At 43.2% G+C, this 26,012-nt stretch overlaps 1 protein-coding gene across 5 annotated transcripts in view; it reads left to right on the forward strand.

The window, feature by feature from the left end:
* Positions 1–741: 741 nt before the first annotated feature.
* Positions 742–26,012, forward strand: part of LOC121538409 (E3 ubiquitin-protein ligase TRIM33-like) — a 28,580-nt gene continuing 3,309 nt past the window's right edge. Inside the window, exons 1-18 of one of the 5 annotated variants that reach the window (XM_045207095.1) lie at positions 742–1,416; positions 6,169–6,287; positions 6,430–6,577; positions 6,961–7,093; positions 8,665–8,781; positions 11,306–11,420; positions 13,724–13,870; positions 14,055–14,172; positions 14,660–14,973; positions 15,354–15,539; positions 15,793–15,849; positions 16,043–16,252; positions 21,961–22,102; positions 23,169–23,232; positions 23,469–23,631; positions 24,401–24,813; positions 25,019–25,142; positions 25,717–25,791. In XM_045207095.1, the coding sequence (XP_045063030.1) occupies positions 858–1,416; positions 6,169–6,287; positions 6,430–6,577; positions 6,961–7,093; positions 8,665–8,781; positions 11,306–11,420; positions 13,724–13,870; positions 14,055–14,172; positions 14,660–14,973; positions 15,354–15,539; positions 15,793–15,849; positions 16,043–16,252; positions 21,961–22,102; positions 23,169–23,232; positions 23,469–23,631; positions 24,401–24,813; positions 25,019–25,142; positions 25,717–25,791 (3,204 nt within the window). In that variant the 5' untranslated portion in view covers positions 742–857. Of the gene's footprint in view, positions 1,417–2,057; positions 2,128–6,168; positions 6,288–6,429; positions 6,578–6,960; positions 7,094–8,664; positions 8,782–11,305; positions 11,421–13,723; positions 13,871–14,054; positions 14,173–14,659; positions 14,974–15,353; positions 15,540–15,792; positions 15,850–16,042; positions 16,253–21,960; positions 22,103–23,168; positions 23,233–23,468; positions 23,632–24,400; positions 24,814–25,018; positions 25,143–25,716; positions 25,792–26,012 lie in introns of those variants that run through there. The other 4 variants (XM_045207096.1, XM_045207098.1, XM_045207097.1 and 1 more) reach the window with 4 other exon arrangements.

Consider the following 26,012-nt stretch of genomic DNA (forward strand, 5'->3'; position numbering starts at 1 on the left):
CATGAATCAATAGTCAAACGCAAGACCGTAAATCACGTAATGACGTAGGCAACACGTTTTTTTCATCGGTACGTAGGACGTTCAGGGTTGCGGTTCAAAACGGAGAGGCTATACGGACACGCCTGGTGTCCAAATTGATGACGTTTTCGCACAGAGAGAGTCGAGTGGAGACGAACGCATTCGGTTCAGTCATCCTGATGAGCGCTTCGACAGCTAGCTAGTTTATGATTACGGCTAGAAACTTCAGCGAGAATTTGTCTGCCGAAGTTGGGATTTGGGGGTGTTCAGACTCATTCCGTTTTTATAAGAGTAATTGTTCGTATTTTTACAATACATTTCAGTTGAAAATCACTACAATAAATGTGCTTTAGCTGTCATCCTGGCCTGATATTATCTACACACTATCTAGCTACTTCTCTCTCCTGCGGCAAACAGGAACGAAGGACACTGTGCCCGGTGTTGTGTTGCAGCGTATACTCTTCCGATTGAGCAGTGTATAATGTATTAGTGACATCCAAGTGGTTACTACCAATATTACAAGTTATTTATCCTGTAGGCTGCTATCCTACTCGAAATAAAATGAAGTGGGATGGAACAAATTGAAGATGGTGACCAATACTACAAGTTATTTCTCCCTCGCCCATCGAAATAAACCTCGCTTTCTTTAACAAGTTGTAACTTGCGCCATGCTGCTGTTGTTGCTAGCTAGCCAGCCAACATAAACTAGCTGGTAAGGGCTTATCAGGACGACTGACTGAACCGAATCCATTCGTCTCCACACTCGATTCTCAGCTGCGTCATCAATTTGGGCACCAGGCGTGTCCCTATAGCCTCTCCCGGTTCAAAGAGGAAGGAAGATGGCGGACAACAAAGGCGAAGAGGATATCGAGAGCGCTTCCAAATTAGATTCAGAACCTCGGGGAGAGGATAGCGGAGACCCCGAATTGAAAGATGTGAATTCGGTGATTGTCATAGAGCCCGATTCGAAAGAAGGAGAGGATTTACAATCCCAAGATAATGTTTCTCAGATGTCTACACACGCTAACGTTAGCGGAGGAGGGGACGCTAGCAGCAACAGCGCGGGCGCAGGGGGGGAAGGCAGCACTAGCAGCAGTCCAGTTGGGAACACCAATGGGGGTACAACCGAGTCCTCGGGTGCTGGGGACATTGCTGGAACCTCACTAGCATTCACAACAGAAATGTCTCCACCGCCGACGGTTCCACCAGCCAACCCCGTCACCCCAATAAACCTTATGGATACGTGCGCTGTGTGTAAACAAAGTCTCCAGACCCGTGACTGTGAACCCAAACTCTTACCGTGTCTTCATTCATTTTGCTTGAAATGTATCCCCCAGCCAGAGCGACAAGTTACCGTACAGGTGCCCGGGCCGAACGGACAGCCAGACACCCACATAGGTGAGTGTAGCCCTTGATCATGACTCTCAGTTCCATCACATTAGTCATTGGACGAAGGCTTCTTCTGTAGGGGGGAGTTTTGTCAGCCAGACACCCACATAGGTGAGTGTAGCCCTTGATCATGACTCTCAGTTCCATCACATTACAGTCATTGGACGAAGGCGTCTTCTGTAGTGGGGAGTTAGGTCAAGAGTCGCGACGATCGGTCTTAACATTAACACACATCACTTGCGACACGGTTTTGAAAGTATAAGGACTTTATCTTCCATATCGGCGATAAATAATAATAACACACCTTTTTATAGGGTTAGGGTTCCCACACGGCCATATTTCCATGTTACAGCGCTTGTTTACGGAAAACAGAGTGGACTGACTACCTGTGCTAATTATCTAGCTATCTGCATCTCCGAACACCTGTGTGTAAACGGAAGACGGATGCCACAAACGTGTTGTCACTGAAAAATACTGTCGGCTGCAACTGTGTTAAAACCGTGTACAGTAAGTGTGTATTTTGCATTTGTGAAAATATTTTATATGAAAGTAAAGAATGTTATGTTCCTAGAACCGTACCGCAATTGAGAATCGATGCACGTTAAGATTGAGTATTTGTCTGTTTTGGCTTCCAGATCAAATTCGCCCTTTAAACAGAACATGCAAGGTCCTTGGACTAAGGAGTAACGTTAGGCTCCTTTAGTCCAATATTGGGCAAAGGTGAGTGTAGCCTACTTGATTGAAGTGGTCATAGATTATTTGTACCAGCAATTGTGTATAACCATTGAGTACCAGGCAGCAGCCCAATGGTCAGCAAGCGTAATGACATGCAAATAAATCGACTTGATGGAAAGTTTCAGGATAATATTGTTTTTCACTAATTACTAGATGTCATATGGAGATAGATATATTACTCACATTGTGACTCATTACAATAATGATTCATTCACATTGGGCCTAACCTAGCTAATAATGGGAGTGCAACATAGCATACTGAATAGTCAACAGCCCCTGGGCCTGATAGGTCTATGCCAGAAGAGTATTCATATTGAATATCACGTGCCCCACGGTATAATTATTTTCAGTTTGTCTTATCTGTAAAGAGCCTTGGCCTAAGACCCAAAATTCAGTTTCTCCATCCTTCCTCAAGGTGGGAAGTTTGTCCATCCATAGAGCATTATCCTTGCATGACAATTACACCAGAACTACTATGCCCACATAAAGACAAGCCACATTCATATTTGGTAAGCCCCCAAAATTCTGTTATGGTGTGGCTTTGGGACCGGGTGACGTGATTGTTATAAGTTTGTGCATGTCTTCAGACAGAACACACATTTTGTTTTACTTCTGTTAGCAAGGCTTCCAGGAGTAAAAATGTTGGAAGATCGGTGGATATGGAAAAGAGCTTGTTTTCTGTCAAAGGACGTTCAAATGATAAATCTCAGATCTTCAAGTCTGAGGGGCTCTTTGAGCCCACCACTATGGCAACCAAATAACCTACCCGGCTATGGGTCTGTCTGCGGTTGATATGGGAAAGATGCAATGATCCATTTCTCAAATTGATCCATGTGGAGTAGGCCAAACAATGTGAGAGGACATCCATGTGAGATTGGACCTTAAAGATATAGGCCTATAACGCCATTGACAAATCAAATGACTGATGAAACATTGTGCTCTTGGTTGCTTGCTGGGAAGAAATCATATGTTTTCCAGCTATACTAATTCAAGTCATTTAGCAGATTTTTCCAGTTCAGATTTGATTCACATAGACAGTTATGTCCAAAGAAGTCAACCAACCAACTTTTTCCAGCTTGCAATAATGATTAGGCCCATTTCTGACTAGGCAAGACTTTGGATTACTATTTACTTTTACTCTATCAATGGTCAATTCTAGTAAACCCGTTCTTGATACATTAACCCTAGGCTAACTATTGACATTCAGAACTCATTTACAGACATTTTATGGGTAAGTTATTAAGGCCTAGGTTAAGATCATGGGCAACCAAGAACACATAATTCCAGCATTATTTCTGGCATGAAATCAAGGTAAAATGTTTCCCATTTTAGTTGTGACCTAGTTCTTCACCTTCTATTGGTGGACACTTGATAATGGCCCAGGAACACTACCCTTTCTGCTTGTCAGCACCCGTTGCGTTCTGGAAGATGCCATTATGACACTTCAGCCTCCACCTAGCCTAGTCTGGTCCTCCTAGATCTGTTTGTGCGTATTGCAGCCAACCCCTATGGTCATTGACGTACCAAAGTTTTGGCATTGACAATTACCATAGTGGTTGGCTATACACTCCCGAGTGGCGCAGCGGTCTAAGGCACTGCATCTCAGTGCTTGAGGCGTCACTACAGACCCCCTGGTTCGATTCCAGGCTGTATCACAACCGGTCGTGATTGGGAGTCCCATAGGGCAGCGCACAATTTGCCCAGCGTCGTCCGGGTTAGGCCGGTGTAGGCCGTCATTGTAAATAAGAATTTGTTCTTAACTGACTTGCCTAGTTAAATAAAGGTTAAATAAAATGTTTTTAAAAAATACACCCAAACTGAAATGGGACCAGGCTACGCCTTGCCTATTCAATGCCGATGGCATTTTGGGCACTGTGGTCAGAACTACCCAAGGGCTGTGCTTTTTATTTTTTTATTATTAAGACCCACTTTGTCTTATCAACATGGCTAAGATCGGATGAATTCAATGCAAAACATAAATACAGAAGCCTAAATAAGAGCAGTAGACTTAGGCCTAACTGTTTACAATGCCATCATATATTTATTTATGTGTGCAAAGTCTACAAAAAAGAACAAAATCGCCACTTGGTTTGGTATAGCCTACCTACAGCTGAGGGATTGGGTTGGGGGAAACTCAAATTCAACGATTGAACTATGGATGCAAGGAATTGCAGTTCATGAGATCGATATCATGGTTTTAAAAATATTTTGAAGCTATACATTGTTTATTTACAAATTAAGTGTTAGGCCAATCATACAACATTATATTTGGGGTTATTTGCCTTGCCCTCATAAATCGCTTATGTGAATGTGGCATTTGTGGTTTAGATTTCATGTAGACCAGTAAGCCTAACTGTAGCTGGAGGGCCTAACCATTGAATAAACAAACATGTGGACTAATGGTACAAAATTGTCAGTGTCATCCACATATAGGCTACTAAAACCGGTGCCACAAAATTAGGCTATGCCTATTTAATGTTGGCTGTCTTAGTTTTCCCCTAGTCTGATAGCCATGTTACAATTTCAGACATTCATGCATGAAATTCTGCCTCACCTGTTATTTAGGTCATATAAACAGTATAATGTAACAATAACCAACCATGAAATAGATTTTGCATTTGGATACAATGTTTGTGTGCACTGCAATGTCTGTGTGCATGCTCCCTGACTTGCCGCAGTTGAAAGTGTCACAGCTGCAGTGGCAGATCAGATCAGCCTTGGTGGTGTGGTCTCACAAACCCTCTCCAGCTGCACTCACAGCCAATCACTCACAGCCCCCTGCAGCTGGGGCTTACACAAACCGGCTGTGTGCAGCCCGAGCCAGTATATACTGGCTCAAACCGGTCTGAGCTGGTTTGTGCTGCATCCAGTGATGTACAGGGGATTTAATTGATGGGTTTAAGGGAGTTGAGAGGAGTTAAGTGTGGAGTAGTTAAGGATTATGTATTCAACATTTAGGGTTATGTATTTTCAACATGCATATCATTGCCCACTTATGATATAGCTCACTGATTTACATATCTTGCATGAGCATAGCTACCTCATTATTCAGAAAACTTGAAAATAATAGGAAATATTGGGGTGAATCAGAATAAATAATAATAATTTAATGGATTTATATAACTCTTTTCCCAACCCTCAAAGGGAAACTGCCTCATCAACCGGTCGGGATTGGGAGTCCCATAGGGCGGCGCGCAATTGGCCCAGCGTCGTCCGGGTTTGGCCGGTGTAGGCCGTCATTGTAATGAAGAATTTGTTCTTAACTGACTTGCCTAATTAAATACTTTTTTTTTTTAAATAAATATATATATATATATATATATATTTTTTTAATCTACCACCAATATGTAGCACCCACCTACTTAGGCCCTATAGGTCCTGTGTAGCTCAGTTGGGAGAGCATGGCGTTTGCAACGCCAGGGTTGTGGGTTCGATTCCCATGGGGGGCCAGTATAAAAATAAAAAAATAATAAACTCACTAACTGTAAGTCGCTCTGGATAAGAGCGTCTGCTAAATTACTAAAATGTAAAAATAATGTATTTCATAGTCCGCTATTCATATGGTACTTACCAATTCAATTGTAACATCTTTATTATTACTAAGTTTAAGTACCAACCAATGGTAAATGGTAAAAAACTGACATGGCTGACCTTTCTCAAACAAGGCTACCCAGAAACCAGTCTTTCCATACAGTTCAGACTGTAGATACAATCAAACTCATCTTCATAAAAAAAAATGCATTGTGTTTGTGACAAGCTGAGAACATGTGGAGGGACAAATGATCATTCAAAAATGTAGTTGAACCAGCTTGTGATGCCTAATCTGTTTGATGATTTGCATCCATCTCTTTTCTATATAGGCTTTTTGAATAGCCTCTGACCTATGTAGTATCTGTATGAAAACAATTAGTGAGAAAATGCTGTTTTTTTGCTGATTTCAAATGTTTTCTTTGGCAATTTCACCCCTTCTTAGGCTATAGGCCTAACCAGTGCTTCTCTCTCATATCTTTCCTCTGTCTACTCTAGTGAATGTGATGCGGTGCATAGTTTGTTGTCAAGACTGCAAACAGAGTGACATCATTGACAACTACTTTGTCAAGGACACTACCGAGGCCTCCAACACTTCAGATGAAAAATCTGCACAGGTATACCACAATTGATAACACAATCCAGTTACATTCAATTGGATGGTTGATTTATTACAAGCTCCCCTTTTATCAGCAGCATGTAGCCTAGCCTAAGTATGTGTCTAAGTGTAAGTGGGGACATGTGTTTTGTCTCATTCAGATGTGCACCAGTTGTGAGGACAACGCAGATACCATAGGGTTCTGTGCAGAATGTGGAGAGTGGTTGTGCAAGACCTGCATTGAGGCTCACCAGAGGGTCAAAATCACCAAGGACCACAAGATCCGCAAGAAAGAAGACGTCTCTGAGGGTAAACTGCCCTACAAACCTAAACACAATATGAAATGTGTACCCTGGAATATCAAGTGACAATTTGACATAGTTGCATGTGTAGGCCAGCGCTTTCTATTTGCAAGGAGGAGGCTCTGGGGTAGGCATTTGCTGTCTCATAGCACGGTGTAGTTTTTCCAGGCCTCCTAACTTCATAGCTGATTTGCTGTTGCCATGGCAACCGTGCTGCAGAATCACTGACATGCAGTACTATATTGTGGTTCTATCAGACTTTTCTGAAGCATTAATTTATGTATCTCTCTCTTGCTTCTATTCTTTCTCTCACACTTTCTTTCACTTTTTTTCCACTCACCATATTTCATATTCTTTCATTCTTTCGTTTGTTTCTCTCGGTCTCTGTAGAGTCTGTAGGTGCGTCGGGTCAGAGACCTGTGTTCTGTCCCGTCCACAAACAGGAGCCCCTGAAACTCTTTTGTGAAACCTGTGACACACTCACCTGTCGGGACTGCCAACTGCTGGAGCACAAGGAGCACAGGTAAGACATGCAGTGCATAGACAACACAGGAATGATCTTTAGAATAGGGCATCTAAATCTGTAGTGGATACTGGTCGGTGGTGGTGGATGGTAATGCATTTGGTTTTGTGTTACATTCACATACACTACCGTTAAAAAGTTAGGGGTCACTTAGAAATGTCCTTGTTTTTGAAAGAAAAGCAATTTTTTTGTCCATTAAAATAACATCAAATTGATCAGAAATACAGTGTAGACATTGTTAATGTTGTAAATTGCTATTTTAGCTGGAAACGGCTGTTTTTAATGGAATATCTTCATAGGCGTACAGAGGCCCATTATCAGCAACCATCAGTCCTGTGTTCCAATGGCACATTGTGTTTGCTAATCCAAGTTTATCATTTTAAAAGGCTAATTGATCATTAGAAAACCCTTTTGCAATTATGTTAGCACAGCTGAAAACTGTTGTGCTGATTTAAAGAAGCAATAAAACTGGCCTTCTTGAGACTAGTTGAGTATCTGGAGCATCAGCAATTGTGGGTTCGATTACAGGGTCAAAATGGCCAGAAACAAAGAACTTCCTTCTAAAACTCATCAGTCTATTCTTGTTCTGAGAAATGAAGGCTATTCCATGCGAGAAATTGCCAAACACCAGTCTCAACGTCAACAGTGAAGAGGCGACTCCGGGATGCCATATCTCAGACTGGCCAATAAAAAGAAAATATTAAGTCTGAGATATGTATTTTTCTTTGCAACTCTGCCTAGAAGGTCAGCATCCCGGAGTCGCCTCGGGTACTATTTTGTTTTGCGGGTACTATTTAATGAAGCTGCCTGTTGAGGACCTGTGAGGCGTCTGTTTCTCAAACTAGACACTAATGTATTTGTCCTCTTGCTCAGTTGTGCACCGGGGCCTCCCATTCCTCTTTCTATTCTGGTTAGAGCCAGTTTGCACTGTTCTGTGAAGGGAGTAGTACACAGCGTTGTACGAGATCTTCAGTTTCTTGGCAATTTCTCGCATGGAATAGCCTTCATTTCTCAGAACAAGAATAGACTGAGGAGTTTCTGAAGAAAGTTCTTTGTTTCTGGCCATTTTGAGCCTGTAATCGAACCCACAATTGCTGATGCTCCAGATACTCAACTAGTCTCAAGAAGGCCAGTTTTATTGCTTCTTTAATCAGCACAACAGTTTTCAGCTGTGCTAACATAATTGCAAAAGGGTTTTCTAATGATCAATTACCCCTTTGATAAACTTGGATTAGCAAACACAACGTGCCATTGGAACACAGGACTGATCGTTGCTGAAAATGGTCCTCTGTACGCCTATGTAGATATGCCATTCAAAATCAGCAATTTCCAGCTACAATAGCCATTTACAACATTAACAATGTCTACACTGTATTTCTGACCAATTTGGTGTTATTTTAATGGACAAAAAATTTGCTTTTCTTTTGAAAACAAGGACATTTCTAAGTGACCCCTAACTTTTTAACGGTAGTGTATCTCCAATGAGGATCGGCACAATGAGAAAAGCAGCAATCTCGTCCAGTGATCTAAGCCCTAGTGTTCTTTGCTGAACAAAGTTTCTCCTCTCTCAGGTACCAATTTCTGGAGGAGGCCTTCCAGAACCAGAAAGGCTTCATCGAGACACACATGGCCAAACTGCAGGAGAAAAAGACCTACGTCCACTACTCACACTCTCACGTGACAAGCAGGTACAGCAGCATTCCCATCTCTTCTGTGAAAGTCTTGTAATGCGACTTCATAGCTGCAGGGGGAACTTTCTTCTAGGTACAAATCTGGAACCAGCTTCCTGTCCCCCAATCCTAATCTTAACCACAGTGGGGCAAATGCTAAACTGACCCAAGATCAGTGTCTTGGGGCCATTTCACCCTACAGCGATTTCATACAGGTTTGTTAATGGGTTGAGGACAATGTCCCCTCAAGCTGCGCGCGGGTGCGCAGTAGCCCCGAGACTGCTGCGCAGCTCCCCCGGGACTGCCAGCCAACGGAGAGAAGCACGAGATTCAATTTCACTTAACTTTCTAGAGTTTTCCATGTTAGTTTCCCTTTACTGTGGAATTGTGAACGAATCAACGCAATATTAGCCACTTTCAATACAACATACCTAAATAAAACTAACTATGTTAGTATGCAAAACTAACTATGCAAGATATTTTGTTGTAGGCAGAACGCATCGGAGTAGGATTCTATTGCATTAACATGAACGACTCAGCCCGTACTCTACACAGACCGGTGTGGTATAACCGATCAGAGCTGCAGTAGGCCTATATGCAAATAGATCATTACCATAAATGGAGCTGTGCCATTTACTTTGAACTGAACTGTGTTTACAGCATGAGCGGTATGTAGGCCCGTGTGCACATTTTGTTCATGTCCTTTGCTAGTTAGTGAGTTATTAGCCCAGTTATAGATAATTTGTGGTCAGCAATAGGGGAGTTTTTGCTTCCTACAAGAGCACAAAACGTGTACATGTCTAGACATCTTTGAAAAGTGAGTCTGGTAAAGAGCTTTCTTTTGTCTTAAAGGGGTAGTGTTGTATTTTGAGGCAGGCTTGAAAAAGCTAAGTAGCCAATAGGCAGAGGATAGTATAATTTGTCTGATTCTCTGTAATAATGGTATGGGAATAATAATGCATTTTATTTTGTATAGTGGTTTCTTTCATCAAACAACACAACAAGATTTTCAGTCACCTCATTGTCTGAAAGACAAGTGGATAAACAGGTTGTCAAGCCTTGCATGTTTTTTTTCAAAAGTCTCATCCTCAGGGGAGCGTGCTCAGTCCCCTCCTGTCCTCCCTGTTCACCCATGACTGCATGGCCAGGCACGACTCCAACGCCATCATTATGTTTGCCGACGACACAACAGTGGTAGGCCTGATCACCGATAACGATGAGACAGCTTATAGGGAGGAGGTCAGACCTGGCCGTGTGGTGCCAGGATAACAACCTCTCCCTCAACGTGATCAAGACAAATGAGATGATTGTGGACTACAGGAAAAAGAAGAGGACCGAGCACGCCCCCATTCTCATCGACGGGGCTGTAGTGGAGCAGGTTGAGAGCTTCAAGTTCCTTGGTGTCTACATCACCAGCAAACTATCATGGTCCAAACACACCAAGACAGTCATGAAGAGGGCACGACAAAGCCTATTCCCCCTCAGGAGACTGAAAAGATTTGGCATGGGTCCTCAGATCCTCAAAAAGTAATACAGCTGCACCATCGAGAGCATCCTGACTGGTTGCATCACTGCCTGGTATGGCAACTGCTCTGCCTCCGACCGCAAAGCACTACAGAGGGTAGTGCGTACGGCCCAATACATCACTGTGGCCAAGCTTCCTGCCATCAAGGACCTCTATACCAGGCGGTGTCAGAGGAAGGCCCTAAACATTGTCAAAGACTCCAGCCACCCTAGTCATAGATTGTTCTCTCTGCTACCGCACGGCAAGCGGTACCGGAGCGCCAAGTCGAGGTCCAAAGGCTTCTTAATAGCTTCTACCCCCAAGCCTTAAGACTCCTGAACAGCTAATCAAATGGCTACCCCGACTATTTACATTGTTCCTCCCCCCACCCCCTTTTTTACGCTGCTGCTACTCTCTGTTCATTATCTATGCATAGTCACTTTAACTCTACCTACATGTACATATTACCTCGACTAACCTGTGCCCCCGCACATTGACTCTGTACCGGTACCCCCTGTATATAGCCTCTCTACTGTTATTTTACTGCAGCTCTTATGTTATTTTACTGCAGCTCTTATTTTTATTTTTTAGTTATCAATTTTCTACTTAACACTTATTTTTCTTAAAACTGCATTGTTGGTTAAGGGCTTGTAAGTAAGCATTTCACTGTAAGGTCTACACCTGTTGTATTCGGCGCATGTGACATAACATTTGATTTGATTGTAGGTCTACATTGAACATCACACATTGGCTGCTACTGTAGGCTGAATGATAGAACAGCTATATCCATGTTCAAATGTTATGAGATGCATTTTCTCCATTGTTTTTTATGGTAGGCCACTCTGGTAGGCCTACATTATGATCAAATAGCCACAGTAGCCTACTTGGCCACTATTAAAACTGTAACTTAAAGCGGGTACAGCCCCAGTGTTCACAGTAAACGTATGCTGGAAGTTGCACAATTTTCTCAAAGTGCTATTTTATTGTTTATTAGTGTGTTTGTAGTTTGAGTGACTGTGTGTCCCCGTTTCCATCCAGGCTAAAGGAAGTTACTGAGACCCATAGGAAGGTGGAGCATGAGATCAAGATAGCCGTGTTCACTCTTATCAACGAAATCAACAAGAAGGGCAAGTGTTTACTGCAGCAGCTTGAGGTAAGGCCATTATGAAACCTATGCAAGGAATGTATTTAAACTTCTCTTCAGAACCCTTTGAATTTAGAAGATTTATGCTCTCAGGCCCATTTTCCTAGAGCCAGATTATGCCTAGTCCTGGACTCAAACACACTTTCAATTAAGGTTTTTAATCTAGGGTTCGGGAAACAGGCCTTCAGTGTTTTTATCAGCATATACTAATGAACTGTATCTAGGCCTACAGTACCAGTCAAAAGTTTGGACAAACCTACTCATTCCAGGGTTTTTCTTTATTTTTACTATTTTCTATGTTGTAGAATAATAGTGAAGACATCAAAACTATGAAATAACACATATGGAATCATGTAGTAACCAAAAGTGTTAAACAAATCCAAATATATTTTATATTTTAGTTTCTTCAAAGTAGCCACCCTTTGCCTTGATAACAGCTTTGCACACTCTTGGCATTCTCTCAACCAGCTTCATGAGGTAGTCACCTGGAATGAATTTCAATTAACAGGTGTGCCTTGTTAAAAGTACATTTGTGGAATTAATGCGTTTTAGCCAATCATTTGTGTTGTGACAAGGTAGGGGTGGTATACAGAAGAGAGCCCTATTTGGTAAAAGAACAGCTCAAATAAGCAAAGAGAAACGACAGTCCATCATTACTTTAAGACATGAAGGTCAGTCAATACGGAAAATGTCAAGAACTTTGAACGTTTCTTCAAGTGCAGTCGCAAAAACCATCAAGCGCTGTGATGAAACTGGCTCTCATGAGGACCGCCACAGGAATGGAAGACCCAGAGTTACTTCTGCTGCAGAGGATAAGTTCATTAGAGTTACCAGACTCAGAAATTGCAGCCCAAATAAATGCTTCACAGAGTTCAAGTAACAGACATCTCAACATCAACTGTTCAGAGGAGTCTGCGTGAATCAGGCCTTCATTGTCGAATTGCTGCAAAGAAACCACTACTAAAGGACACCAATAAGAAGAAGAGACTTGCTTGGGCCAAGAAACACGAGCAATGGACATTAGACCGGTGGAAATCTGTCCTTTGGTCTGATGAGTCCAAATTTGAGATTTTTGGTTCCAACCGCTGTGTCTTTGTGAGACGCGGAGTAGGTGAATGGATGATTTCCGCATGTGTGGTTCCCACCGTGAAGCATGGAGGAGGTGGTGTGGGGGTGCTTTGCTGGTGACACTGTCAGTGATTTATTTAGAATTCAAGGCACAATTAACCAGCATGTGATACGCAATCTGCAGTGATACGCAATCCCGTCTGGTTTGGGCTTAGTGGGACTATCATTTTGTTTTTCAACAAGACAATGACCCAACACACCTCCAGGCTGTGTAAGGGCTATTTGACCAAGAAGGAGAGTAATGGAGTGCTGCATCAGATGACCTGGCCTCCACAATCATCCGACCTCAACCCAATTAAGATGGTTTGGGATGAGTTGGACCGCAGAGTGTTAAAGATCTGTGGGAACTCCTTCAAGACTGTTGGAAAAGCATTCCAGGTGAAGCTGGTTGAGAGAATGCCAAGAGTGTGCAAAGCTGTCAAGGCAAAGGGTGGCTACTTTGAAGAATCTCAAATATAAAATATATTTTGATTTGTTTAACACTTTTTTGGTTACTACATGATTCCATATGTGTTATTTCATAGTTTTGATGTCTTCACTATTATTCTACAATGTAGAACGTGGTCCTCTGTAGCTCAATTGGTAGAGCATGGCGCTTGTAACGCCAGGGTAGTGGGTTCGATCCCCGGGACCACCCATACGTAAAAATGTATGCACACATGACTGTAAGTCGCTTTGGATAAAAGCGTCTGCTAAATGGCATATTATATTATTATAGAAAATAGTAAAAATAAAGAAAAACCCTTGAATGAGTAGGTGCGTCCAAACTTTTGACTAGTACTGTATATATTGAGAAACATGAATACTAATAAATCACTATGAACTTAATCTCGCTCCTACATTGCCAGATGATGGGAAGTTTATTCTGTGATGTTACTTGGATACCGTTTTAATTGAATAAAAAAGGGGTTATGCTTGACCCTAATTACATAGTAATTACATAGGTGGTTGCCTGTTGGTAGTGGCAGGTAGCCTAGTGGGCTGCAGGTAGCCTAGCAGTAATGAGTTTTAGGCCCGTAACCGAAAGGTCACTGGTTCGAATCCCCGAACAGACTGAAATCAGTTGGTGCCCTTGTCCAAGGCACTTAAACATAATTGTTCCTGTAATTCGCTCTGGATAAGAGTGTCTGCTAATTGACTAAAATGTAAGGTTTCTCCCAACCGTTTGTCCCTTGGTCCTCCAGAGTGTGACTAAGGAGAGGAGCATGAAGCTGTTTTCCCAGCAGACAGACATCGCTAACCTGGCCAGGCAGATCCTCCACGTGCTCAACTTCACCCACTCTGCCATTAACAGCGGCAGCAGCACCGCGCTGCTTTACAGCAAGAGGCTGGTACGGAGTACAGATAAACACACACACACACTCAGGGAAAAGCTCTCCGCAACGAAAGGCTAAAGAGTGCACTATATTATATACGGAAGCTATGACGGTTGCCCTATCCTAAATCGATCCTCTGTATATAGTATATTGTCTATATAGTACCTACAAACGACATCCCAATATCTTCATTCTTCAGATCATCTACCAGCTGCGCAAGGTTCTGAAGGCTGGACTGGAACCAGTGCCTCAGGCTAATGGTTCTGTTCGCTTCTTCTGTGACCCCACATTCTGGGCCAAGAATGTGGTCAACCTAGGTGAGAGGACCCCCCTATGACTGTGATGGGGTTTTGGGGGTTTACTACTCTACATGCAGGGAAGTATGCAAGGACATCTGTTTCTGGTCACCGATGGTACAGTATAAAGCATTTAATAGAAAGGGAGATGGGGGACGGGGACGCACTCAATATACTTTGAAATGTCTAAATCCAATCGAAACTGTGTAGAAATGGTAATGAAATGAAATGATAACTACATTCATAGTTTCTTGACTGTGTCCAGCTTGTTAATAATCACCGAAATGAAAGCTAGACAGTCAGGGAGCATCGAATTTAAGAAACGATGGATAGAAGACAGTTTTTCTCTCTCAAATTCTGATAGTTAGAAAATATAACATATTTTCAGTGTGGCCCTCCTGACCTAATTCGGCCTCCAGGGCAAAATAAGTTTGACAGCCTTGGTCTAGGGGAATCTTCATACACTCAGTCACTTACTCTTAGCCTCCCCTCTCTCCCCCTCCCACTGTAGGGAACCTGGTAATCGAGAAGATGCCCCAGGCTCAGCACCCTCCCAACATTATGGTGGGACCCATCTCCCCGGGCCATGGCCACCCAGGCCACGGAAAACACCCGGGGCAGATCAATCTGGCTCAGCTCCGCCTGCAGCACATGCAGCAGCAAGCCTTCGCCCAGCAGAAACAACAGCAACAACAACAGCAGCAGCACCAACAACAGCACCAACAGCAGCACCAACAGAGGATCCAGGAGCAGATGCGTATCGCTTCCCAAATGTCCCAGCAGCACCCCAGGCAGGGTGGACCTCCGATGGTACAGCAACAGGTAGACTGAGGAGGACAGCATTTTTTGATTATTTTAGGGTACCGTTGTTCCCATCGATAGCAGTGGTGTAGTGAAGGGTAAACATACGTAAACACTGTTTACGCACCTTTTTTATTTTGCACAAGCGTTTACCCACCTATTGCGAAAAAATGCATTGAAAATATAGGTAGTGTTAATTTACTCACCAATCATTTTTTGACCATTACATCACTGATTGATGGAGTACATTTGTCAAGCCAGGTTCACTTTTTTATTTACAGAAAATAGTTATACAGTCATAACATAGTGGAACTATAATAGTAATCAATATTATCTGTTGCTCTAAGGATTTAGTTAATTACAATGCAATTTTATGTAAAAGTCTAACGGTCTCTCCCCAGCCCCCGCGCCTCATCAGCATGCAGGCCCAGCAGAGGGGCCCCATGAACGGCGGTCCCCTCATGTACCCCCCCCACCACCTGCGCCTCGCCCCGGGACAGGGCCGCATGCCCAGCCCCAGCGCCCAGCCACGCATGCCCAACGGTCAGCAGTACCCCCCAATGATGCAGCCCCAGCTGCAGAGACAGGTCAGACTACACCACTCACATTATGTCCCTGAGGGGATTAAAAAAATAGTTGTAATGAATTGAGGTATAGATACTTTATTACTCCCCAAAAGGGAAATTGATCAGAAAGACAATATCCTTAGAATAATAACAAATACAGTAAACAATAGATATGTTTAATGCAGAAACCGGTGTGAGTGATTGGCACTACTGTCGCCATTTTGTAGTAGGATTTTCACTGAGTGTGTATGTATGGGTACCTTTTTGTGTTTAGCTGACTATAGATTCTGAGATGAGCCACCACAGGTTTCGTTTGTTACATCTAACAGGGGTTTGGCACTTTTTCTACTTGTACTTAAATAGTAGTTGTGTTTTGTGTTGCATGGGCATGATTAGTGATTATGCTTCCAAAAGTTACCTTTCAGCACGTCGTAGACCTGGTAGAATTGAACAATAATGAATAGTCAATGCTGTTGTAAATCTCTAGTTTTTGACCTCCTCCCTCCCTCTCGCTCTCCCTGTAGCATTCTAACCCAGGTCATGCTGGACCCTTCCCAGTGGCCTCTCTCCACAATGTGACCCCAGCCAACCCCACCAGTCCCACCAGTGCCAGCATGGCCAGCGCCCATGCCCACCGTGGCCCCGCCAGCCCCATAGTGGGCGCCATCGAGCTCATCCCATCCGTCACCAACCCAGAGAACCTGCCCTGCCTACCAGACATCCCTCCCATTCAGGTACACACAGCCCTCAGGGAGCAGGCACATGTCACGTACCTCCAAATCTCACCAAACCTGCTTCCATTCTCATCCCGCTCCTTTTCTCCTGGCCCCCACCTCTTTGCTTTTTGTAGATCTGAGGGGATTGGATAGGTGTGAGTAATACAGTGCATTCGGAAAGGATTCAGACCCCTTGACTTTTTCCACTTTGTTACGTTACAGCCTTATTCTAAAATGGATTAAATTGTATTTTTCACCTCATAAATCTACACACAATAACCCAGACCCTTTACTCAATACTTTGTTGAAGCACCTTTGGCAGCAATTACAGCCTAGAGTCTTCTTGGGTATGATGCTACAAGCTTGGCACACCTGTATTTGGGGATTCTCCCATTCTTCTCTGCAGATCCTCTCAAGCTCTGTCAGGTTGGATGGGGAGCGTCACTGCACAGCTATTTTCAGGTCTCTCCAGAGATGTTTGATCGGGTTCAAGTCCGTGCTCTGGCTGGGCCACTCAAGGACATTCAGAGACTTGTCCCGAAGCCACTCCTGCATTGTCTTGGCTGTGTGCTTAGGGTCGTTGTCCTGTTGGAAGATTAACCTTCGCCCCAGTCTGAGGTCCTGAGCACTCTGGAGCAGGTTTTCATCAAGGATCTCTCTGTACTTTGCTCCGTTCATCTTTGCCTCGATCTTGACTAGTCTCCCAGTCCCTGCCGCTGAAAAACATCCCCACAGCATGATGCTGCCACCACCATGCTTCACCGTAGGGATGGTGCCACGTTTCCTCCAGACGTGACACTTGGAATTCAGGCCGAAGAGTTCAACTTTGGTTTCATCAGACCAGAGAATCTTGTTTCTCATGGTCTGAGAGTCCTTTAGGTGCCTTTTGGAAAACTCCAAGCGGGCGGTCATGTGCCTTTTACTGAGGAGTGGCTTCCGTCTGGTCACTCTATAATAAAGGCCTGATTGGTGGTGTGCTGCATAGATGGTTGTCCTTCTGGAAGGTTCTCCCATCTCCACAGAGGACCAAGGCCCTTCTTCCCGGATTGCTCAGTTTGGCCGGGCGGCCAGCTCTAGGAAGAGTCTTGTTGGTTCCAAACTTCTTCCATTTAAGAATAATGGAGGCCACTGTGTTCTTGGGGACCTTCAATGCTGCAGACATTTTTTGGTACACTTCCCCAGATCTGTGCCTTGACACAGTCCTGTCTCGGAGCTCTACGGCCAATTCCTTCGACCTCATGGCTTGGTTTTTGCTCTGACATGCACTGTCAACTGTGGGACCTTATATAGACAGGTGTGTGCCTTTCCAAATCATGTCCAATCAATTGAATTTACCACAGGTGGACTCCAATCATGTTGTAAAAACATCTCAAGGATGATAAATGGAAACAGGATGCACCTGAGCTCAATTTCGAGTCTCATAGCAAAGGGTCTGAATACCTATGTAAATAAGGTGTTTCTGTTTTTTATTTTTAATACATTTGCAAAAATAATTACAAAATCTGTTTTCGCTTTGTTATTATGGGCTATTGTGTGTAGATTGATGGGAAAATAATCATTTAATCCAGTTTAGAATAAGGCTGTAAGGTAACAAAATGTGGAAAAGGGAAGGGGTCTGAATACTTTCTAAATGCACTGTATGATTAATATTCAATGTAACTTCTGCCATATTGCTTTATACCCATCTGGTCCTTTCCTATTTTTGCTCATTGAAGGAGCTAGGGGTAGGGGAAGGGGGTAGGGAGCGGAATGGGAACCTGGCTCAACTCAGGTGAACTCAAATGTGGTGCCTAGTGAAAGTCTACACACCCTTTGCACTGTCACATTTTCTCCCTTAAATGAAAAAAAATAAAAATGAATTGGGATTTCCCCCTCCAATGATCTACACAACCTACTCCACACTTTCAAAGTAAAATAAAAATGATATACTTTTTTGGGGAAAAAATATATCTTGATTGCATAGGTCTACACAAAAATCACACAATTACTTTTAATTGGGTCCATCTGTGTGCAAAAGTAATGGTTTTCATAATTTTTGAATAACTTCTGTCTCTAAGGTACCTCAGATGTATAGTAAATGTCAAACAATGATTTAACCTCAAAGCCACGAAAGTGCTTTAAAAACTTGTCAGGGATGAATTTGTAGACTGGGACAGATCAGGGGAAGGTTATGAAATCATTCCAATGCACTGAATAACCCTTTGAGTATAGTAATTAAGCTGTTGATGGTGTATCGTATCACCTGGGTACTGAGAGGATCTGACCGTCCTTCATAACTGCGGTAAGGAAGAGAATGGAAACTACTAAGCTAACATATTGAATTGTTTTAAGATTGTCATACCAAGGATCATTTAGCTATTTGATTTTGAGTTTTAGGACCCCATAAGGTATAATTTGTTATTTATTTGACATAACATTGAATTTGGGCTTATTGCTGTTAGCCCATAGAAACACATTGAATAACAGCTTCTACAGTTGAAGTCGGAAGTTTACATACACCTTAGCCAAATACATTTAAACTCAGTTTTTCACAATTCCTGACATTTAATCCTAGTAAAAATTCCCTCTCTTAGGTCAGTTAGGAATGTGAAATGTCAGAATAATAGTAGAGAGAATTATTTATTTCAGATGTATTTCTTTCATCACATTCCCAGTGGGTCACAAGTTTACATACACTCAATTAGTATTTGGTAGCGTTGCCTTTAAATTGTTTAACTTGGGTCAAACTTTTCGGGTAGCCTTCCACAATAAGTTGGGTGAATTTTGGCCCATTCCTCCTGACAGAGCTGGTGTAACTGAGTCAGGTTTGTAGGCCTCCTTGCTCGCACACGCTTTTTCAGTTCTGCCCACACATTTTCTATAGAATTGAGGTCAGGGCTTTGTGATGGCCACTCCAATACCTTGACTTTGTTGTCCTTAAGCCATTTTGGCACAACTTTGGAAGTATGCTTGGGGTCATTGTCCATTTGGAAGACCTATTTGCGACCAAGCTTTAACTTCCTGACTGATGTCTTGAGATGTCGCTTCAATATATCCACATCATTTTCCTTCCTCATGATGCCATCTATTTTGTGAAGTGCACCAGTCCCTCCTGCAGCAAAGCACCCCCACAGCATGATGCTGCAACCCCCGTGCTTCACGGTTGGGATGGTGTTCTTCGGCTTGCTAGCGACCCCCTTTTTCCTCCAAACATAATGATGGTCATTATGGCCAAACAGTTCTATATTTGTTTCATCAGACCAGAGGACATTTCTCCAAAAAGTACGATCTTTGTCCCCATGTGCAGTTGCAAACCGTATTCTGGCTTTTATATGGCGGTTTTGGAGCAATGGCTTCTTCCTTGCTGAGCGGCCTTTCAGTTTATGTCGATATAGGACTCGTTTAACTGTGGATATAGATACTTTTGTACCTCTTTCCTCCAGCATCTTCACAAGGTCCTTTGCTGTTGTTCTGGGATTGACTTGCACTTTTCGCACCAACGTACATTAATCTCTAGGAGGAGAATCTCAAGGAGACATAACGCGTCTCCTTCCTGAGCGGTATGATGGCTGCGTGGTCCCATGGTGTTTATACTTGCGTACTATTGTTTGTACAGATTAACGTGGTACCTTCAGGCGTTTGGAAATTGCTCCCAAGGATGAAATAGACTTGTGAAGGTCTACAATTGTTTTTCTGAGGTCTTGGCTGATTTCTTTTGATTTTCCCATGATGTCAAGCAAAGAGGCACTGAGTTTGAAGGTAGGCCTTGAAATTCATCCACAGGTACACCTCCAATTGACTCAAATTATGTCAATTAGCCTATCAGAAGCTTCTAAAGCCATGACATCATTTTCTGGAATTTTCCAAGCTGTTTAAAGGCACAATCAATTTAGTGTATGTAAACTTCTGACCCACTGGAATTGTGATTAAGTGAAACAATCTGTCTTTAAACAATTGTTGGAAAAATTACTTGTGTCATGCACAAAGTAGATGTCCTAACCAACCTGCCAAAACTATAGTTTGTTAACAAGAAATTTGTGGAGTGGTTGAAAAACGAGTTTTAATGACTCCAACCTAAGTGTATGTAAATTTCCGACTTCAACTGTATCTCCATATATATATTAAAAAATAATAAAACATTATTGGTACCCGGCTACCTTCAGACTAGGCTTGTGGGCGTCCTAGAGCAAAACAACCAACATGTACGTGAGAGACATTTCCATAGAGGGGTCATATTAGTGTGTAGCCCAAACGGTTCAGACGCTACAGACCGAAGTTGGCAGATCGGATGTACCGACTTCAGACGAGTCCCATGATGCTTATGGGGGTCGTAGAGCAAAACGGAGAATAACACAGTGTTCATGAGTTATCTTTCCATAGAGCGGTCAAACCATTTGGATGCTACAGACGTTTTCGCGAGAATACAGATTTTCGGGATGTCTCATGGTCTGACAAACACAATCTAGCTCTGCCACCTTTCACAGCAGATGCGGAAGGGCGACATTGGCGGATGCAGTGGATTGAGATGCAGCCCATGCAAAACAACATATCTCTAGCTTAAACTGGCAGATTTTGATGGAGATTTTTTTATTATGCTAATTAGATTTCCATGTGGCCGCGTACATCGACTCTAGGGGGTTGTGGAAATCTGTGGATGGATCAACAACACTGCATTCATTCCACATCACTGGCCTGTATGTGGCATGTGCTAAAAAAATCCATTCCAAATCATCCTTCCTGTTTGCAAAAAGGCCATTAAGGAATACTGTAAGAGAATATGGCAAACAAATGTACTTTTTTTCATAAATGCAAAACTTTAGGTTTGGGGCAAATAAAAAAAACAACAACATCAGAGTGAACCTTTCATATATTTCATGAATTGTGTCGGCATCATCATGTTAATATGGGTATGCTTGTTACCGGCAGGGACTTGGGAGTTTTGTGAAAGGGGCAAAGCACAGATGAAAGCATGCCTTTAGTCTTCTGAAGACCTTACACTGGGATAGAGATGTATTTTTCAGGGTGACAATTATCCAAATTATAAGTCCAAAGATGCACCATAATGGCTTTCCACAAGGTGTTCAGTGTTTCTGAGTGGTGTAATCTCAGCCCTGACTTAGATCTGCATGACAATCAGAGACAATACTTTAATATTGCTGTCCATTAATGATCCCCAACCAACTTGACTGAGCTTGAGCAATTTTGCCAAGAACAATGGATAGATGTTGCCCCAAGAGTTGTGGAAAGTTGGTGGAGCCTTATCCAAAATTATTTACATTTACATTTTAGTCATTTAGCAGACGCTCTTATCCAGAGCGACTTACAGTTAAGTGAGTGCATACATAATTTTTTTCATACTGGCCCCCCGTGGGAATCGAACCCACAACCCTGGCGTTGCAAACGCCATGCTCTACCAACTGAGCTACATTGCTGGCAAAAGTATTAACTAAGGGGTGTGAAGACCTAATGCAATCAACAAGTCTTAATTTTTATAATTTTCATTTTGAAAGTGTGGACTAGTTTTGTGTAGATCAGTTGGGGGGAAAATCCCTCTTTTTTTTTTTCTTTTTTTTATCCATTGTTAGATTTTAATTTAAGCGAGCAAAATGTGACATGTGCGAAGGGTGTATAGGCTGTCACTAGGCACTGTACATGGTGATTCTTCATCAGAAATGGTCTCAAGGTGAACTGAAAATGACCACTAATTCTGTGTATTTTCCTGTGGTTGGATGCTTTGGCACAATCAGCTGGAAGACGCGGGCTCCAGCAGTCTGGACGCCCTCCTGAGTCGCTGGATCTCAGCCAGCACATACCCTCAGCTAGGCCTGTGGCCCCCCGTGGACATGAATCCCTCACCCGGACTCTCCACACACTCGCCTGGCTCCTCAGGTACTGGAGGACTACAACGCATACACACACACACACAGCTTCAATCCCATCTATGATTTTGAATCATTTGTCAAAAACAAGTGCTCATATCACTGTCACGTTTTACGAAGATAATCTTTTGTATTACATGACTTCTATATTACTGCTAGGGTTGAATACCGGTGTCCCTGGACTTCTCGACCATGCCCCTTTCCGTTTCCCGAGAAATATAGGTCCCGTGGACTAATAATATAAAAATGTTATGCCGCACTAATGCAAAAATACAAAATATGCATGTGCGAATAGCTGCATGAACCGGACTTATCATCTCTCTGCCTTCATTCATACATTAGACTAGTCATCACAACGCTAGCAGCCTTCCATATTAAGCCTACTTGACGTAAAGTCTCCAATAGAAAACATAACTTGGTCTACTTGCATGACTTTTATAATTGCATTGCCGACTATCATGCGATGTCTCAACGCAGTTACTGAAGGCAATCTCCACATTCACAAATCTCCACTACTATGGTGCTGCTGAATCTCCGCTACTAGGCCTATTTTCTTATGTTTGTTTAGCTGGAATTGGATATGTTCCCTGTGACAGTCTCCACAATAAGCGGGTTATCATTAAGTAAAAACAGCCACAACCCTTATGAAATTCCCCTGATAGCCAGGTGCAAGGGGAGAGAAAAGTGCCAACAAGTTGGCTGACATCTTTCAGTCAAAGGTAAGCTAAAATGAAATGTAATTTTCACCAGGTTGTTGGTTAATAACCTTGTAATATTGTAGGCCTAAATCAACAAAATAGCGTGGTGACTTTGACAGAACTTTGAGTTTATTCAATTTTGGCAAATACAACAAGAAACCGTTAGATTCAAATCCATATTTCTCCATTTACAGTGTTATAATCATGTCAGATCTTTTTTTCTGCTGGTATTATTTGCTTTAATTAGCATTTCCAGTTTGAACAGGAATACCGGTATGGTTGCAATTTTCTCAGGAAGGAAATTGTTTTTATTTTCAGGAAAATATTCAACCCTAAGTACTGCCTCATCCTTGCTCTCTGTCTGTCTCCCACCTGCAGGCTTATCAAACTCCCACACACCCGTACGGCCATCCAGTACATCCAGCACAGGAAGCAGGGGCAGGTAATGATGACACACAGGCTTAGCACTAGACCTCTGCGCGGAAAGTTCAAATGACGCTATTGCATAAAACTGTGGAACATCCATAGGATGGGCAGAAGGTAGCAATGCAGATATTGCACCATAGAGCAAGCTAGTCACTCCTGACCAATGAGTCCTTCTCTCACTGGTATACATGTAAAAGTATATGGATGACTGTAAGGGAGGTCTTGACTGTGTGTATACGTTTGTGTCCTCAGCTGTGGCTCTGCGGGGAGGCCAGTGCCAGCGAGCGCCCCAATGGAACAGCAGGTTAAAGTCAAGCAGGAGCCCGGAATCGAGAAGGAGTGTGGCTTCTCAGGAACCACCTCCTCCAATGTCAAAACTGAACGAGGGAAGGATGGAGGGAGGAGTGCGTGCATGGTAACACACCTCTAACTGCCCAGCTCTTTCACCTCCTTTTAGCCTGTCAGTACCTTGATCTTAATCTAGCAGGTATCTATGTACCTGAGGCTATGTACATTCTCCTCCGTATTTATTTGGACAGTGAAGCTAAAATGTTTAAATGTGACTCTATACTCCAGCATTTTGGATTTGAGATCAAATGTTTCATATGAGGTGACAGTACAGAATGTCACCAGGGTATTCTCTTACATATGTTTTACCATTTAGAAATGAATGCACGTTATATATCTAGTCCCCCCATTTGAAGAAGTCATAAGTATTTGGACAAATTCACTTATAGTGTATTAAAGTAGTCAAGTTTAGTATTTGGTCCCATATTCCTTGCACACAATGACTACCTCAAGCTTGTGACAAACATGTTGGATGCATTTGCAGTTTGTTTTGGTTGTTTCGGATTATGTTTTGCCCAATAGGAACTGAAAGGTGAATAATGTATTGTCATTTTGGAGTCACTTTTATTGTAAATAAGAATATAATATGTTTCTGAACACTTCTACATTTAATGTGGATGCTACCATGATTACAGATAATCATGAATAATAATGAGTGAGTTAGAGGCACAAAGATAAACCCCCACCAGAAAAATACTAACCTCCCCTGTTATTGGTAATGGTGAGAGGTTAACATTTTTTAGGACGTTTCGGCCTCACTTCTCACCAGAATTCTCAATGTACTTAACCCACTTGAATGCGTTCAGCTTTTTTTAACGTGTGTGTCTGTCTCACAGATGAGTAGTCCCGAGATCAGCCGGACTCCCCCTCTCCCCGTGCTGGGCTCCATGGCTTCCGCCTCCTCTGTCCAGGACGCCCTCAAGAAGTTGGGGGAGCACGTCAAAACTGAGCCCCAGGACCAGGAGGCCTGCAGCGGGGCCAACGGGCCTAGCAAAGCCCCTAGCACCAGCCCATCCACAAAGGCCTCAGACGCCCCACTGACCAACAGCAAGGGAGCTGCGTCTGCTGCCGTGCGCACTCCACGCACTGCACAGGGGACCAACCAGAGTGGGGCGGGAGGGAAGGATGACGACCCCAACGAGGACTGGTGCGCCGTGTGCAACAACGGGGGAGAGCTGCTTTGCTGTGACCGCTGCCCCAAAGTCTTCCACATCACCTGTCACATCCCTACCTTGAAGTGCTCTCCGAGGTGAGCCCCTGATACATCCACGCATGCATGCATACACACAGGCTGGCGTTGACTAGGTGTCAGAATGATAATTAATATTTCAACATATAAGCCCTTTAACATTGGATGCTGATAGCTTGCCACACATCGGCTATCTTTCTCCCATGTATATGCCTATATATCTAGGTTATTGCTTCACATTTTCTCTCTGGGTTTCCCCCCTCAGTGGAGAGTGGATGTGCACGTTCTGCCGGAGCCTGGCCAGCCCGGAGATGGAGTACCAGCCTGACGACGAGCCTCGTGGCGAGAAGGACAACAGTGAGCAGGGCCTGAGTCCTGAGGACCAGAGGGTCAGTGGAACCATCCACCTGTAATACCTAGAACATGGCATTCCCTGCTTACAGTTGAAAGGACTTTCCCATAGCATTAGTAGTTACTACTGCCACTGTCAATTCAATGCATTTCCCCACTACTTATATCAGTGAATTTCAGTTGACTTTAGATGCCGTCACATTTGAGGAGTAAATCAGTATGAATTAATTTAGTACACTTCTCTTAGTAAGGAGTATGTGAATTACGGACAACTTGTATTTAGTAAGCTTGAACTCATGAAGCCTGATGCGCTACTCTTTCATCTTTATGTGCTGCATTCAGACAGAGGGACACATGCCTCATCTCTCTCTCTCTCTCCTCTTTCTCTCTCTTACTCAATGTCTCTCGCGCTCTCTCTCTCTCTCTCTCTCTCTCTCTCTCTCTCTCTCTCTCTCTCTCTCTCTCTCTCTCTCTCTCTCTCTCTCTCTCTCTCTCTCTCTGTGTCCTAGCTGAGGAATGTTAAGCACTTGTGTAATGTTCTCCTGCTTAACCACCCCTCTCTCACCCCCTCCCTCTCTATCGCTCTATTTCTTTCTGTCTCTCTCTCTGCAGAGGTGTGAGCGCCTCCTGCTGTATGTTTTCTGCCATGAGCTCAGCGAGGGGTTCCAGGAGCCTGTCCCTCCCTCTGTAAGTATCACGAGCATGTAAAAGGCAATGCCACCTGTATTCTATCTGACCTTGATGGCCACATGTACTCAACACCTCTACAGAGTACAGCCTCTCTAGGTTTTTTCTTTCTAGGGACTTTTTCCTGGGCACTGTGTTCTTGATTCTGCCATTGCTTTCTTTGGGGTCTTGGCCAGATTTCTGTAAAAGCACTTAGTGTGAACTGCTGATTTAAAAAATAC

The sequence above is a fragment of the Coregonus clupeaformis genome, chromosome 24 (genome assembly GCF_020615455.1).
Source record: "Coregonus clupeaformis isolate EN_2021a chromosome 24, ASM2061545v1, whole genome shotgun sequence".
NCBI lineage: Eukaryota > Metazoa > Chordata > Actinopteri > Salmoniformes > Salmonidae > Coregonus > Coregonus clupeaformis.